The sequence below is a fragment of the Microcebus murinus genome, chromosome 19 (genome assembly GCF_040939455.1).
Source record: "Microcebus murinus isolate Inina chromosome 19, M.murinus_Inina_mat1.0, whole genome shotgun sequence".
Lineage (NCBI taxonomy): Eukaryota > Metazoa > Chordata > Mammalia > Primates > Cheirogaleidae > Microcebus > Microcebus murinus.
The window spans coordinates 4195657-4212827 of record NC_134122.1 but is presented as its reverse complement, the minus strand read 5'-3'; the positions used below and the strand labels follow the sequence as shown (position 1 = coordinate 4212827).

The 17171-nt window shown below is 53.4% G+C and overlaps 1 protein-coding gene across 2 annotated transcripts; it reads left to right on the top strand.

Annotated features, from left to right (window-relative positions):
• Nucleotides 1–8183: 8183 nt before the first annotated feature.
• On the top strand, nucleotides 8184–17041 carry EEF2KMT (eukaryotic elongation factor 2 lysine methyltransferase). Of its 2 annotated transcripts, none has more exons than XM_075995062.1 (8): nucleotides 8184–8299; nucleotides 10665–10727; nucleotides 12226–12306; nucleotides 13597–13698; nucleotides 14381–14514; nucleotides 14590–14855; nucleotides 16102–16251; nucleotides 16850–17041. In XM_075995062.1, the coding sequence occupies exons 1-8, from the start codon at nucleotides 8204–8206 to the stop codon at nucleotides 16975–16977; spliced, it is 1020 nt and encodes a 339-aa protein (XP_075851177.1). In that variant the 5' UTR covers nucleotides 8184–8203; the 3' UTR covers nucleotides 16978–17041. The 2 variants fall into 2 exon arrangements, with proteins under 2 accessions (XP_075851177.1, XP_075851178.1); XM_075995063.1 differs by having other exon boundaries at nucleotides 16845–17041.
• The last annotated feature ends 130 nt before the right edge of the window (nucleotides 17042–17171 follow it).

Here is a 17171-nt window from a genome sequence, read left to right as displayed (position 1 = left end):
CCCAAGCCAGAGCAAGAGGAAGCCCTTCTTCGGACGCTGAAGAACCTAGCCTCAACGTCTATAGGAAGAAGAAGGAGTTTCCAGAACACTTTCACTTTGCTAAACACGAGCGGGTTCTGCCAATCATGATGTATGCCAATTCTGGCTACAACACCAATGGGGTAACTTGATTCTAAAATAAATAAAGTCATCTTGGATCTGGGAGACAACCGCTAGAGAAAGACAGTTCTGAAAAAAATAAAACATAAGTGCACACACTATGCGTTGCAACCCACTGGTTCCTAAGTGTTCCCCACCCCTTGTCCCCACGTGCCACCCAACCAACACTGCCCCAAATTATCATCATGCGACGATCATGATCAACATCATTATTCATCAAAACTGGGCCCAGCACTGCACTAACAACTTAACAGGAGGCATTTCATTTTTGTCTTCCCAACAACCCTAAAAAATAAATGCTGTGCTGGGCACGGGGGCTCACACCTGTAACCCTAGCACTCTGGGAGGCCGAGGCGGGAGAGAGGATCTCACAAGGTCAGGAGTTCGAGACCAGCCTGAGCAAGAGTGAGACCCCATCTCTACTAAAAATAAAAAGAAATTAATTGGCCAACTAACATATAGAGAAAAAATTAGCCAGGCATGGTGGTGCATGCCTACAGTCCCAGCTACTCGGGAGGCCGAGGCAGGAGGATCGCTTGAGCCCAGGAGTTTGAGGTTGCTGTGAGCTAGGCTGACGCCACAGCACTCACTCTAGCCTGGGCAACAGAGCGAGACTCTGCCTCCAAAAATAAATAAATAAATTAATTAATTAATTAAATGCTCTTAGCTCCCCCATTTCAATGAAGAAAAAAATCAAAGCCTAGAGAGAAGTGACTTGAGATTTAAAATGTAAGGTTGAGGTTTGACCCCAAGCCTGCGTGCTCAGTCACCACACAGAGATTCGCAGATCATTCACCAAGAAAGCCACCCCGCTGGTTCTCATTTCCTCATTTAAAAAAAACATGAAAGTCTTGCTCACATGAAAACTTATACACAAACGTTCATAGCAGCATCGTTCATAATAGCCAAACGGTAGAACAACCCGAATGTCCATCAACAGATGGATGGATAAACAAATATGGTCCATCCCTATTAGGAACATCACACAGCCAAAAAGAAGGAATGAGGTACTGATTCACACTGCAACGTGGATTATCCGTGAAAACATTATGCTCAGTGAAAGAAGCCAGACACAAAAGGCCACATATTGTATGATTCCATTTACAGGCAGAAAGCAGACTAGGGGTTGCCAGGCGAGGGGGGAGGGGGCAGTAAGTCAGGGGAAATGAGGTTGAGACTGCTGATGGGTACAGGGTTTCTTTTGGGGGCAATGAAAATGTTCTGAAACTGACTGTGGTGATGGTTGCACAACTCTGAATACACTAAGCATCATTGAACTGTATACTTTACATGTGTGAACAGTGTGTAAATTATATCTCAATAAAGCTGTTATATATATAAAAAAAAAACAAGCTTAAAGAAGAAAACACTAAAATCAATGCTAATTGGGAGCGATAAATTAGGTGGTGTGGTTTTTGTTAACTGCCAACCAGTAATTCATGGCAGAAACAAAGTTTAGAGGATGTTGTAAATATCACATGGCAGAAGACCGCCCCAGGTGGAGCTTGAAGAACTCTTGCTGTGAACGGGAACCAAATGTGATAATTATGTTTGCAACTTGTTTACTCTCAGCTTGTTGCAACTCCAGAGTATAACAGGTATAACGGAAAACTCATGGGGTTATTGTTTCATGTTGGTGGAGACATTCACAGTAAAATGCAACAATTTATCACCTAAGAGATGTTAATATTTTATCCCTCAAGTGGCCCAGAACACTGTGATTCAGTCGCGTGCCCACAGCGAAGGCCTTGCCAAGGAGAAGTTCCACAGTCAGCGGCCTGTCTGCACACCTGGTTCATGCTGTTTGTACCTGCACAGTTTGGGGAGTGCCTTGAGGGCACTTAACGGGACACGCACATTCTCAATTGCCCAGCCGGACAGTTTGAGGGAGTAGGATGCTGTGATCAGTTTAATCTTCTGCTGAACCCACTATTAGGCAGAAAATCCTCTGGGTCTTATACACTTTGCAGGTCCCGTCCACCCGCCCGCCCTGCAGTGCAGGGTCCATCCAGTGGAGCTCACTCTTCTCAGGGACTGAAGTGCCTGTGAGGTCGTGACTAGGGCGTTCGTCCGTGACGGGCCACCCCATGGCCTCAAAGGCGGTTGGGTCAGTTTCTTCAGCCCGAGCTGAGCAGACAGGCATTTTCCGTGTCCACCAGGCCACAAATATCAGACCAGCTTTGCAGTGCACACAGCACCACATTTCTTACACGCTACAATATACGTGTTGGCCTGAAAACATATAAACAGTGTCATAACTGATGTCACTCCCTCATTTGAAAACGGAGACAGATACAAATGCTACTTGGCGTTTATTAATAGACAATTACCTAGAATCCTGACCCCCTTCCTAATCACCTCCACCCCCAAAAAATATATATATACATATATAATAGCGCTTGCTACCAATGACTCAGTGCAGGTTCCTTAATCTCTGTGCCTCGGTTTCCCCAGCTGATCGTAGAGATGATGATAATAACACCCTTGCTAGGCTGCTGTGTGGATAAAAGGAGTTAACGTATATTTGTAAAGCATTCAAGACAATACATGGTACATAGTAAGCGCTGTATGTTTGAGCTTAGCATTCTTGTCAATGTTATTATTATTTTCTTATTGTTTCCAATGGGCATGCTTTCTTCATTCTCTTTCTTAAAGGCTTTTAATGCCTTGGTATTCTCTCTGCCACTGCGGGTAGCAGTGTCCTTGTAGTTTAAGTTCTCAAAGATTTCATAAATCCAACAAGCGTGCCATTAACTAAGGGACAGTTTTCTTTCAGGGGATTGGAATCAGAAATGGCTTTTTTATTATTATTGTTTTTCAGCAAATTATACTATATTTCAACAAAGGCGATCACAGCTTTGATAATGTCCTCACGGACACGAATACCGTATTCAGAGCTTCTGGGCCAGATTTCAAGAAGAATCACCTGGCTGAGCCTCTTGACAGCAGTCTCATCTACGCACTGACGTGCAAGCTCCTAGGAGCTGGCCCCGAACCCCACGGGGGCTCCCTGGAGGTCACCCGGGGAATGCTCGTGGACTGTCACAACCAGGTGTGATGCAAAAGCAACTGCCAAAAAACTGTCAGCACAGCCTGCTCTGTCCTGAGATGGAAAAGATTCAAAAAGGGGTCTTCTGGGGTGCAAAAAAAAAAAAAAATTCAAGCTGAACAATCCTGTCTCCCAGCTGCTTTGGAGCCCTCGGAGCAAAAGAGCAACAGCTCTACATTGAGGGTGTTGGGACCTGGGAAGCCATAGCGCCTTTTGCCCAAAAGGAAGGCACTCCAGAAAGAAAGTCAGGCTATAATCCTTGTGATCCCCGGGAAATCGTGTGCAGTCTGCCCCCAGGATGCCCCGGATAGACACAGAGAATCAGCCTGCCTTCAGAAACACGGACAGCTGCTCAGAGGAGAGGAACAAAGCCTTATAATCCCACTCATTGCTGAAAACAAGACCGGGGAAGTCTGAAATGAGATTGCTAATTCTTAAGACTTCAGAACCCTAAATCCGGGTGATAAAAAGCAGGAATAAACTCATCTCTGAGGTTGGGTGTCATCCTTGCTGAGTAGATTGTTTACAAACACTGGCCACCGCTTCTTCTGCCAGGAGAGGCTTAGATACTGTCCAGTGATTTAGCGAGTGTTTATTGCACTTACAAAGGATTAAGTAAGGTATACTACATCCTTTCCCTTCTGCTAAGCCAGTGCCCACAATCATCTTGTGAACAGACAGGAAGCAGCTCGCGTTTTGCTGAAAACTAATTAAAGGACCGATCCACCAAATTACCGAGGATTTTTTTTCTTCTTAAGCTTGAAAGTTTTGGTACAACTATTTTGCCCGTCCCTGGCCACCACCCATCAGGAGCCTGGGGTCAGGTGTTCCACCATCAGTTGCTGATAAGCAGGACATCCATCCTCGCACTGATTTCCAGAGAACTGGCTTTTAGCAAATTGGTCATTTGGCAAAGTGGCCATTAGGCAAATGGGTCATTTGGCGAAGAGGTCATTTAGTAAATCGGCTTTCAACAATTTTCCCTGTGAGATTTTCTCTAGAGTGAGCACTTTCTTGGGTTAAATGTACATTTTTCATTTCCATAATTAATATTCACTAGCGGCTGGATGGGAAACTTCCCAGGGAACCAGGAGCAGCCAGAACAGCCTCTTAATAATTGGGCGACTTAAAAAATCCCTGGTCTTTTCTAACGGGAGTGGAGATACAGAGGGCATCTGCTCTCCAAAATAGTCATCTGCTCCGTGGCGTCACCGGAGTTCTCGCGGCTCTGTTTGTGGCGGCTGTGACATACTCAGCCACTCATCGGAGAAAGAGGTAAGTGGTCTTTGAGCCTCCTGTGGTTGATCATCGCGCATCGCAACAACCCATTTCAACCACTTCCTGCGTGACACGGGGTCCAGCACTCTGAGAACCCAGCAACCCAGCTGGCCTCAGGGGCTTTCAACCTCGACCGTCCCACAAGGCTCAGGGCTATTTAATAAGCTGCTGTCATAGTCTTGAAATTCTTGATTTTTTTTTTCCTGAGACAGAGTCTCCTCTGTTGCCCGGGCTAGAGTGCCATGGCATCAACCTTGCTCACTGCAGCCTCAGACTCCTGGGCTCAAGCGATCCTCCTGCCCCAGCCTCCCGAGGAGCTGGGACTACAGGCGAGCACCACCACATCCGGCTAACTATTTCTGTTTTTAGTAGACACAGGGTCTCACTCTTGCTCAGGCTGGTCTTGAACTCCTGACCTCAAGTGATCCTCCCGCCTCAGCCTCCCAGAGTGCTAGGATCACAGGTGTGAGCCACCGCACCTGGCCAAAATTCTTGATTTTTTAAACAAGGGCCCACCCATATCTTCACTCTTCACTGGGTCCCAAAAATTGTGCAGCCCATTGTATTCATTTCCTACGACTGTGGTAACAAAGAACCACAAGCTAGGTGGTTGAAAACAACAATAATTTATTGTCATGCAGACCCAGATACCTGAAGTCTAAAATCAAGGTGTCAGCAAAGCCACACTCCCTCTGAAACCTGCAGAGAGGGATCCCTCTTTGTCCTTCTAGCTCCTGGTGTGGGCCGGCGATCCTCAGTGTTCCCTGGCTTACACACGCATCACTCTGATCTTTACCTCCTTCACCACGGGGCCACCTTCCCCCCTCTCTGTCTCCACAGGGCATAGTCTTTTATAAGGCACCAGTCACTGGATTCGTCCCCAGCGATAAGGATGACTCATCTTAACTTGGTTACATCTACACAGATCCTATTTCCAAATAAGCTCACATTTCCAGGTGTCGAGAATTGGGACTTCCAACTTACCGTTTTAGGGGTACAATTTAACCCATAACACAGGTCCTGCCGCCAACCAAAGCATTGCATGGCCCTGGCGTGCCTCTTTCTGCTTCCTGATAGTTATGTCATTAGACCGAAGCCTCTCGTTTGCTTATCACGCCCGTCCCTGACCAGTCTTCTGCTGTAACAGCTCCTGTCTTGACAGCATGGGGCCCCCTGAGCATTCATTACAAACAGCCCAAGGAAAGTGGGAACTTTACTTAACCTTAAATTCCATTACAAAGTCCACATTTAATGTAATTTATATTTGAACTATAAAAATTTTCTATAAGTTGAAACATGACCTATAAAGGTCTCTACACCCTGAAGCAACATTTTAGAAAGAAATCAATTGGTCCTTTTCTACAGAAACCATTAACCATAAGAGAGATAAAGAAAAAAAATAAAAAATAAAAATCTCAGTGCACTGATTGAACTTCCATGCCCACAGCATAATTTCTAAAAGGCAGCCATTCTATACGATGAAAATGCCTTAGGTTATTGTTATTTCCTTTTAAGCCTCAGATCCCAAAGTTGAATCTTTACTATAGTTTGAGCACATCCACAACCTGCAACTGGAGGACGCTCAGATTTTCCTAATGCTTCTCTTCATATCAACACCACATGGAATTTTACCTTTTGTTTTAAGCATCTGCCCTAATCTTTATTTGCACGCGGACTTACAATGCCTGTGAGATCCATCAGACATTAAAAAAATCCCTTTTAGTGCCTTGCTCCTTCCAGATTCAGATCTAAGACGTACGACCCTTGTCCCTCCCAAGAGCTCACACACCTAGAGAAAGGTTCCTTCTCTGGGAACAGGTCAGTTCTGTGGCCCCACGGGGTCCTTCCTCAATCTGTATCCCAACGATGGCATCAGGAAGTGCTGAACTGGCCTAGATGTATTAGCATCTTAGTATATAACATCACGCAGTATGACTTACCATGGCATTGACTGTCTATGCCCGTTTTGCTCCTCAGAGAAAAGGTAATTAATACTTATTACGTGAGTTAACAGAATAAGCCTGGGATGTACGAAGGTAACCAACCTGCTCCCGTTGGTTTTGATTGTCTACAGCAGGCAGAGAGCTGAGCAAAGCAGCCAAAGCAAACCAGCGCCCCTGACCCAGCTCTGAAGCCATCCCCGCCCAGCCAGCAAGCCCCAGCCCCGGTGAAGACTGTCGGTGGACTATCTCAGGACAGGGTGACTGAGAGGGTGTACGCAGCCTCCCAGACCCGGAAACCACTGATTCTGTCTGAACACACAGCAGTAACCACAGCAATAATCGACAGCGTCCAGGGAATAAAAGACGACTTTTTTTTTTTTTTTGTCAGATCTCGTGCTCCCTTGGTTCTGGTGAGGGAACAACACATATGAGAGAATAATTGCATTCAATTAGAATTAATTCCCCTCTCTTGTTCTCATGGTTGAGCAGGGCTCAAGCGTTTCTCATCCGAAAGAAGGCAGTAAGATTTAATCTGTCTCCTCATCTACCTTCTGCAAGTATATTTAACAAATTAGCTCCCGGGACTCTCCACGTGGGATTTTATGAGGGATTTGCCAAGCGAAACGTTTCAGACTTTGAGCACAGTGCAAGTTCCAGGGGCAGCACCAGCAGGCTGCTAACTGGCCTGCCTTCCAACGCAAGATACAACTTTGAACTAAAATACTTATTTTTTTTTTCCTTTTCTTTCCCACTCTATCCCCACCTCTGTACCAGCCCTGCCCCAGGAGCCAGGGCCTGCTCTTCCTTCAGATTCCTTTCCCTGAAGGATCAAAACTCCTACAGCAGGAAGTGTTGCCATTGTACTTTACACTAGTGTGATAATTCCTCCCGTGGCTACTTCTCCCTGGGAGACCCGAGTCCCTGGAGGGCAGGGTCCACATCTGGGTTTTCTCACTGTCACATCGCCCAAGGCCTAACACCGCCAGGTACACAGTAGGCGCTTAATAAGTACTTGGTGAACGCAAGACTGCCCGGTCCCCGAGGGGTGGCGCTGATGGCGAGGGGGCTCGGACAAGGCCACCCGGCCGGCCCCTTCCCAAAAAGGGGGCTCGGACAAGGCCACCCGGCCGGCCCCTTCCCAAAAAGGGGGCTCGGACAAGGCCACCCGGCCGGCCCCTTCCCAAAAGGTCCTCCTGGAGGGGCAGGACCAGCGAGAATGATCACAGGGCCAGGCGCCTGCCGCCGCCTGCGGCGCCCCAGACCCGCATTAGGCCCCGCCCGAGGCTCCTCCTGCAAGCCCCGCCCCTGTCCCTGCTCCTAGCCCCGCCCCAAACCCTCCCCAACCCTCCCCAACGCCTCGACCCCTCCCCAAGCCCGGTCTGGGTCGCATCTCAAGAGCCCGGAGCCTTTCTTGGCCCCGCCCAAAGCCCCGCCTCCCGAGTCCGGGGCCCCACCCCACGCCGGTCCCTTCCTAAGCTCCGCCTCCCCACGTCTGGCCACGCCCCAAGCCCCAGCCTTCGCTCCGCCCCGGGCCCGCCTCCCGAGCCCGGCCTCGGGTCTGGCCTTGGCCGGCTCTGAGCTCTGCGCCCCGCCTCCCAGACCCGGATGTCGTCTCCGCCCCCAGGCCCTAAGCCATGTGGCCCCGCCCCAGCCCCGCCCCCGGGCCCTAAGTCATGTGGCCCCGCCCCAGGGCCCGCCTCTCGGACGCGCCTCCTCCGGGCGCTGGCCCCGCTTCCGCCCGGTCTCCCGGCAACGCCGCGGCCCCGCCCCCGCGATGGCGCCCGAGGAGAGCGCGGGGACCGAGCTGCTGCTGCGGAGCTTCGAGCGCCGCTTCCTGGCGGCGCGCGCGCTGCGCTCCTTCCCCTGGCAGGTGGGCGGCGGGGCTCGCGGCGGGGCGGGGGACGGCCGGGCGGTCTCGGGCTCACGGCCCCGGCCCTCGCGCCGCGGGGGCGCCTCGGTTCCCGCGCCCGGCCTGGGCCCGGCTGGGCCCGCGTGGGCGGCGGCGGGGCAGACCGCAGCCAGCGGTCCCACCGAGCCCTCCTCCCGGCTCCCTTTCCAGCCGGGTTTCGGGGTCGTGGACGGCTCACGATCATTTTCATGCTTTTTTTTTTTTAAGCCTATGACCATCCTGATGATTGGGACACAACCACCCTCGCCCATTCTTTCTTTCTTTTTTTTTTTTGCCTGGGGTAGAGTGCCCTGTCATCAGACTAGCTCACAGCAACCTCAAACTCCTGGGCTCAAGCGATCCTCCTGCCTCAGCCTCCCGAGTAGCTGGGTCTACAGGCATGCGCCACCATCCCTGGCTAATTTTTTCTATATATATTAGTTGGCCAATTAATTTCTTTCTATTTATAGTAGAGACGGGGTCTCGCTCTTGCTCAGGCTGGTCTCGAACTCCTGACCTCGAGCCATCCTCCCGCCTCAGCCTCCCAGAGAGCTAGGATTATAGGCGCGAGCCACCGCGCCCGGCCCACCCTCGCCCACTCTAAAATGCCAGGTGCTCAGGACAGCAGGAAGCCTCGCTCTCACGGGAGCGGGTCGCAGGCCGTCTCGCCCCGTCCTCAGTGTTGTGTACATCAGACACTGGACAAAATCATCTCAGAGCAGCTTGAGGTTCCAAGGCCGAAGGGGGGCCTGCCGTCACCCCGTAGACCTGCCGTCCTGCGCAGGCGAATGCCCTGGCAGCGGCCTCCCTTCTGCCAGCAGAGGGGTTTAATGGACCCTGCCTCGCTCATAATTCATGTGCGGTGAGCTCACCGGATGAGTCAGTCTGGATCCTATTCCTGCCCGGGTCTGCCCCTTCTTACAGGGTGGCGGTTAGTCATCCGTGTTATTTCGTTGACATCAAACATTTGGCACTCTGAGAGATCGTCTCTGGCCAATAGGGATATATACATTTTTAACTCAAAAGCTTCATAGTAGCATCCACAGGTTTCCTTTCAGTATGTCCCGTGATTAATCACGTGCCGGTGATAAGTGCTTGCTTGGGCTCTCCCAAACACCCATGAGGTGGGTACTGTTATTGTACATCTGACCCGAGAGGTCAACTGAAAGAAGAGTGCAGTGGTTGAGAGAGAGCTCAGACCCAGGAGACAGCCTGCCTGCTTTGAATCCTGGTCCAACCCCGTACATGCTGTGTGACCCTGGGCAAGTGACTGCATCTCTCTGTGCCATCTTTTTTTATATATATATAATATTAGTAAAATGGGAGATACAATGATACCTACCTCATAGGGTGTTGTCCCTATTACTTGAGGACAAAAGCCCGTGAATCAGTGCCCAGCTCATGGTAAATGCACGTTTTCAGTGTTACCTAGTATGTTTATTCAGTCACCAAATGTTTATTCAACGCCTTCCACAAGCCAGGCACCAGGGATCAGTGGTACTCACTACAGAGGAGGCGCAGCTTGCATGGGAGAGCCAGAGAATAACAGAATAAATGAATACACAAGAAAACATCAGATGAGAGTGGCTGTAAAGCCAATAAAACAGGGGAATGGAGAATAGACCGACTGTAGGGGGACCATTCATCAAAGTAGGGAATTCAGGGAAGACCTCCCCCAAAAGTGAAGCAGCCAGCCGTGGAAGTTCTTGGGGAACAGGATGTGCCAAAGCCCTGTGGTGGGGACAAGTCAGCTGTCATTGAACAGCAAAGCGGCCAGAGTGGCCAGAGCGGAGTGACCAGGGAGGGACGGGTGGTGGGAGAAAGTCAGAGAGAGGGGCCGGCCGGGTCTTGCAGGGCCTTTTAAGGCGTGGTAAGGAGCTCTGAAGCAGTGATGTGACTTGCCCTGTGTCGCATACCAGACAGTCTGCCTGACTCTGGGGCCCCTGTAACCTGGCCTGGCACCTGCACATTCTTTATTTTCACTTTAACTCGGGCGTCACGTCCCAGGCAAGCCCCTGGGGACTTGGTGCCATGGCTGCCCTGGTGATTGCCGGCCGACACTTCAGCTGAGGAGCTAGTCTCTGACCCAGGCAGCAGCTCAGCTGCCAGGGCTAATGGGAACCAAGAGTCAGTCTTCTGACACTCTCCCTGCGAGTCATCCAGGTGCAACCCACGACTTCTGAAGGTCAGGCTTTCAGCCGCTGTGGCTTCCCCTTCCGACTGGCTCCAGGTCCCCGGGGAGAGATCACTTAGCGCTTTGCCAACACGTTCTATTGCATGTTTAATGTTCCTGAGAAAATGCCCTTGAGATCTCTCTCTCTCTCTCTCTCCCACCCCCTCCAAACAGAGCCTAGAAGAGAAACTAAGGAACTCTTCAGATTCTGAGCTGCTGCTGGGGATTTTGCGGAAGGTGAGATGCCCCGAGTCCCCAGGGCACAGAGCCTGGCCTCCTTACTCGCCCGGGCTGCCTGGCAGCAGAGCCTGGTATCCTTTAAAAACCTCCACTTGAAGGACAAAAAACATTAAGTCAGCACTGTGGGTGGGTGTCAGCACCTCAGACAGCTCTGGCTCTTTTGTTTTCTTAGATGAAGATGTCAGAATATACAAAAATCTGCATAGAAGGAGAGAATCTAGGGAACATTTTTTAAACAGTCCACATCAAAATCACAGATGACAGGCGTGGGGACGGCATCTAGTGTTTGGTAGCTGCTCAGACTTTCTTTTTGCATTTAAAGAAAAATTAAAGTGGCCCATCCTGCCCACGCACGTCTCCCTTCTAGATGAAGATAGGCCTCTGCTCTCCCCAGGACAGGGTGTGGACTCTGAAGTGCATCTGCCTGCAGGTTAGCGGCAGGACCACCACCCAGCCTGGCCCGCCCACCCCACCCCGGACCCTGGCCATGCGGTCAAGTGTAGATCACACTGCATCCTGGGTCTTCACCTTCTGAAGGGTCACGACCCCTTCTTAAAAGCCACGCTCTTAAAAGCTACATGCTCCCTCCTCAAAAGGAAGGGCATCAGGAGACTACGTTTTGCATACAGACTCAGGGGAGGGGCAGACATCTCTACCCCCAACCACCAAGCCCATCCGCAGAGCCCAGATTAGGAATTCCTGTGCTGGAGGGTGAACCGAGATTCTCCACATGGAAAAGATGCCCCTGTCACAGGAAGACTTTCAGGGCAACCGGGTGGTTCTGGCTGTGAGCACAGCAGTACCTGGGCTTGTCTTGCAGCCTGCTGATTCCACTCTGAGCCTCACCCTCGAAGTTGGAGGAGCACAAAATATAGGGTGAGCTGCTTTAAAACCGAGCGCAGGCCAACTAGAAAGCCCCTGGAGGTCTTGTGTGGGGCGCCCTTGGGTAAGGTCTGCATCCCTCCTGGCCAGCAGGCCCTAGTGACCCTCTCCCCTTCTCCCTCCAGGTGCACGTTTCCCCACCTGTCCCTGCCTACACGGCTCTAGTTGCTCTGCCCCCCTTTCCAAAATGCCAGGCCTTGGCCACCTCAGAGCTGTTGCCTCTGCCTGGAACTCCTGTGCTTGGCTTCTCTGGGCTCCAGCTGCAGTGTCACCCTGAGAGCCCCCTTCCCCTCCACCCATACCCAGGGACTCAGGCTTCTAGAGGGCAGGTGCCGAGCAGGCCTTCCCACCTTCCCACCATTTGGGCTCCTGCCTCTTCCATGGAGCCAGACCATGGACGACTGCCTACTGCCGTCACTGCACACCCTAGTTCACACTGGCCACCCTGGGAGGGAGGGAGCTGGGGCCCATGTGCCCTGAGTTCCTGCCCAAAACGAGCACCAGAAACCCTGCCGCAGCCTGTGCCACTGCCGTGGGAACTCTTTTAGGAAAAGGCTTACATTTTAAGACTGACTGTGAGGGTCTCTCCAGAACATTCTGTGCTTTGTTGCAGACTGTGAAACATCCTGTGTGTGTGAAGCACCCGCCGGCAGTGAAGTACGCCCGGTGCTTTCTCTCTGAGCTCATCAAAAAGGTCAGTCACTGGCAGTGACCAGCCGGAAGCCAGACAGCGTGGCAGCCAAGCAGGGACTTGGCTGGCTCCCCAGAAGGGGGCTCCTTGCCTGCCGGAGCCCAGGTCCTTCCCACACCCTTTGCCTGCTTTGCAAACCGCCCGTGTGGCAGGAGCCTGCCCGGACAGCGGGCTGCCATCTGGGTTTTACCAAGGGAGGCAGTGCGGGGAGGGGAGGCGGCGGCCGGGGCCTGTCTCCCTCTCTCTGGTTCCTGGGGCTCCCCAGCCACCACCTCTCCATGGGGCCTAGCTCCCACCGTGCAAGAGTGGGTAGGAGTCTCTTTCCTGCCAGGCAGCCCCGCCCCAGGGTGCTGCAAACCTCGCTTCTACCCTGTCCTGCCAGCTCAAGCGCTCTGACAGTCTCCTGCTCTTGCCGGGCTCTGCATCGCCCCAGCTGCTCGTGGGAAGTTTTAGCTCTTGCAGTACTTTCGTAACTCGCTCCGCTTGTCAGATTCTCCCCACTGATGTAGCTGGGCTGGGCTCTTGCCCTGAATGATACAGGGTGGATTTGAAGAATGAGCCCAACCCTACTGGGTTTGACACTGACGTCAGAGAAGTGATCCTCAGTGGTCACTTCAGAACTGCTGTTGCGGGACTGGACGAAGGGGCCACACCTTGCCCAGGTTTAGCAAATAAATAATCCCGCTTCTGTGGTAGCCCCTTCCCACAGTCCTTGGTCACCAGCAGGCCTCCCCAGCACCACCAGGAGATGGTGGCCAGGGGCTGCCCACTAAGTGACTTCGCAAAAGCCACAGTGTGGAGTGATGTCCCTGTGGCTTTGCCTGGGGCTCCCTTCAACGCACCGTTTGTCTTCTCCGTCCAGGACAGCTGGTATAAACAGAGCAGAGCGCTCTGTCTCGGCACTTGTCGGCTCTTGTGGGATCCCTGCCCTAGACTGTACCTAACCCTGACCTCTCTACACCTCTCTTTGAGGTACCCCCGCAGGTCCCCCCACCAAATTAATGTTTCTTTAAGAGATGGGGTCTCACTGTGTTGCTCAGGCTGGACTCCTGGGCTCAAGTGATCCTCCTGCCTCAGCATCCCAAGTAGCTGGGACTACAGGCACACACCGTTACGCCCAGCATATTGACCCATATTACGTCATTCCATCCTAAATACCTCCTCCAAATGTGGCGAAAATCATCCAGCCATTTTTACAGATCAGAACAAAAGCAAACAGGCAGAACCTTTGTTTTTGTTTATGAAGATCAGCTTAATCCTCTTGGCTGAAGCTCTTGTTTCGTCTGCCCCCAGCATGAGGCTGCCCACCCAGAGCCTTTGGATGAGCTGTACGAGGCACTGGCAGAGGTCCTGACCGCCCGCGAGTCCACCCAAGGCCACCGGAGCTATCTGCTGGTATGAGACGTGTGCACTTCTCCCCACAGGCCAGACTTGTCCTCCACAGACAAGTTAGAACACAGGCTCCAGTCAGCCTCCCGTGGGTTCAAATCCTGACTCGATTCTGCAATATTTATTGGTTGATTGATCGATTGTAGAAAACAGGGTCTTGCTATGTTACTGAGACTCCTGGCCTCAAGTGATCTTCCCACCTCAGCCTCACAGAGTGCTTGGGTTACAGGCGTGAGCTATTGCTCCCAGCTGGGGTCTTCTTTTTGTTTGTGTTTTAACCTGTTGTTATAAAATAAAACATGGATGTGGAAAACCACACCAAGGAAATGTACAGGTCACTGAATCATCACAAGGCAGCCACCCCTTTGTAGCCACACCCTCCCCTGCGGCCACCACCCCTGGCCACGAGGATGTGCTCCATCGCTGCGATTCTGCCACTTCAGGATGTTGGGTGAAGGGGATCGGGCAGGGTGTGACCTGAGACTGGCTTCTTTCACTCGAACAGTGCCCTCGAACCCGTCCAAGCCGTTGCGGGTTTTCGTAGTCGGTCCCTTCTGCTTGCTGAGTGGTGTCCCTGGCCTGGCCCCATCAGTGTATGTAGCCACCCCCTCCCCCGTGGCTGTTTTCTGCTAAACACCAGCTACTTGGTTCTGTGGCTGGATCCATTCTGTCCCGTCTCTCCGTGCAGCCTTCGGGGGACCCGGTCACGCTCTCTGAGAGCACAGCCTTCGTCTCCCACGGCACCACCGGCCTGGTCACGTGGGACGCCGCCCTCTACCTCGCGGAATGGGCCATAGAGAACCCAGCAGCATTCACTGATAGGTGACCTTGGGGGGCACAGGGCAGGGCACCAAGGCAGGCTTGCCGTGGCCCAGTAGTGGACGTCCTCCCTTGCAGGACTGTGCTAGAGCTCGGCAGCGGAGCTGGCCTCACGGGCCTGGCCATCTGCAAGACGTGCCGTCCCAGAGCCTACATCTTCAGCGACTGTCACAGCCGTGTCCTTGAGCAGCTCCGAGGGAACATCCTTCTCAACGGCTTGTCGTTAGAGCCAGACATCACCACCACCTCACAGAGCCCCAGGGTGACAGTGGCCCATCTGGACTGGGACGTGGCGATGGTCCCTCAGCTCTCCGCCTTCCACCCAGACGTCGTAATCGCAGCAGGTAATGCCCAGCCCGGGCAGGCTGAGCTCGGCTCCGGGGAAAAGGAGCAGTGGATGCTGCCTGGCAGGGAAATGACAGGGCTTCCAGAAGAGTCATCCTGGGGCTGCAGGGGACATCAGAGCACTGGGATGTGCCTCTTAACATGACCTGAAGACACAGCCCTCTTGTTGGGGACAGACGTGATGGTTCCATCCAGTAAATGAGCCCTGGCTTTTCCCAGCAAGGCAGCAGAGGAACAGAACAGGCCCCAGGCGCCAGCCCAGTCTGCCCCATTAGCCAGGCCACAGCCGAGCGGACGCACTCCATCTCCTGCCCAGCAGCCCGCGGGAGCGTCCAGTTCCTGCCCAGGACCAAATGGAGCCCCTCTGAGACGTGGGTGTCTCACCCCACGTGTCAGGCGAGGCTGCCCCACCTCCTCCAGGTCTTCAGATGCGGGGCAGAAGTGGCCGTGGCAGCCCTTGATTCTTCCAGGGCCACAGAGGACAGCACAGTTCTCCCAGGACTGGTCTGATTCCTCCGCATGTCACCAGCACCCAGTCCTGGGCAGGCCTCGGGTGGGACTGCAGCGGCCAGGCTGTCAGGAAATGAGAGCTGAGTGCCCCCCCCCGCCCCGCCCCCGTCAGTGCTGGCTCCGTGCATGGCTGTGCTGCCCTAATGTTGTTGTCACCCGTCTGTGTGGCCCTGGCCGTCTGCATCTCAGGTCCACGCCCCACGCCCTTCAGAGACCACAAGACCGCAGAGACACTTCTGGTACAAGGACGGTCCCTGAGAGAGGGCGGTGTTTGGCTGGGCCACCAAAGGCCCCTTGTCGCCTGCTGAGCTCACCCAGCCCCCTTGCTGGTCAGCAGTGCTCTGCCCTGTCGGGGCCCAGCCCGGAAACGCACAGCCCCACAGCAGGGACGCAGCCGTGCCCCTGCCAGCCGCTCACACATCAGCAGGGGCTGGGAACGGAAAGTCCAAGGCGGGAGGCGGGTTCTGCTCCATTACGCGTCTTCTAAATAGGCCAGGAGGCAAAGAGTTGATATTTTTTTAAGAGGAACTCCAGTGAGTGGGGATATTTTTTCATTTGTTGCAGTGTCTTTAGCAGCTTTCTCTCTCCTAAGGGTTTTCCTTTTCCACCCGAGTAATTCCCTTTCCCTCTAATAGCTGAAATGTAATGTCACTGCAGCTTCCAGACCTGCTGCGGTCAGCACAGCCCTATCCCTCCTGGTGGTACCTTTCCATAACCTAAGGCTGTTCCCCGTAGACGTGCTGTACTGCCCAGACGTCATCCTGTCGCTGGTCGGGGTCCTGCGGAGGCTCTCCACTTGCCGGAGCGACCAGCGGGCTCCTGACGTCTACATTGCCTTCACCATCCGCAACCCAGAGACGTGCCGGCTGTTCACCACTGAGCTAGGTGAGCCCCCGCGCCCAGGAGCCATCTCCGAGGGGCCGCCCAGGCCTGCAGGGCCACCGAGCTGTCCCCACAGGGCTCCAGGAAAAGAATGCGGCCCTGGGGAAAAGCTAGGAAGCCCCACACCCCTAGACGTGTCCTGGGAACTTTCAGAGACAAGATGGTGAGCGGGATAGGGCACAGGGCAGGAGGGAGGCAGCTTGGCACAGTGACTGCAGTGACAGGTGTGAGACCCACAGTCCTACTGTGTCAGCAGGCTTCCTAAGCCTTTTGGCCTCAGTTTCCTTATCTGCAAAGTAGAGGTGGATGTCAGAATGCCAGTTGGTGTCAAGCCTACGGCTCAGTGTCCTTCCTCACCTGCACCCAGAGACAGCCACCTCAGGGGGAAGCCCGCACACACTGGGACAGTGCGGGTGCACTCTTCTCAGCTGGGCGGTGGCGGGGGGACAGGTGCAGGCGGGGGAATGAGGAAGCCGGGCTGCTGTCGCCGCTGCACAGACCACCTGGGGGAGGAGCCCAGCCTGTCCTGGGGGCGCCACAGAGAAGCCCAGGTCCCGCCCCAAACACCCATCCTGAGACGCATGTGCTGTTTCCAGGCCAGGCGGGGATCCGGTGGGAAGCGGCACCTCCTCACGGCCGGCGGCTGTTCCCCTACGAAGAGCACTCGGAGATGGCGATTCTGCAGCTCGTACTGTAGGCCTCGCACGGGCTTCTGATTGTGAAAATTAAATCACCACTGTGAGAATTTTTGTAGGAAAGCAAATAAAACTTTCACTGGGGCTGGGTACAGTGGCTCACGCCTGTTGTCCTAGCACTCTGGGAGACCAAGGTGGGAGGATTGCTTGAGACCAGGAGTTCGAGACCAGCCTGGGCAACACAGCGAGACCCCATCACTACAAAAAATGGAAAAATGTGCCGGGTGT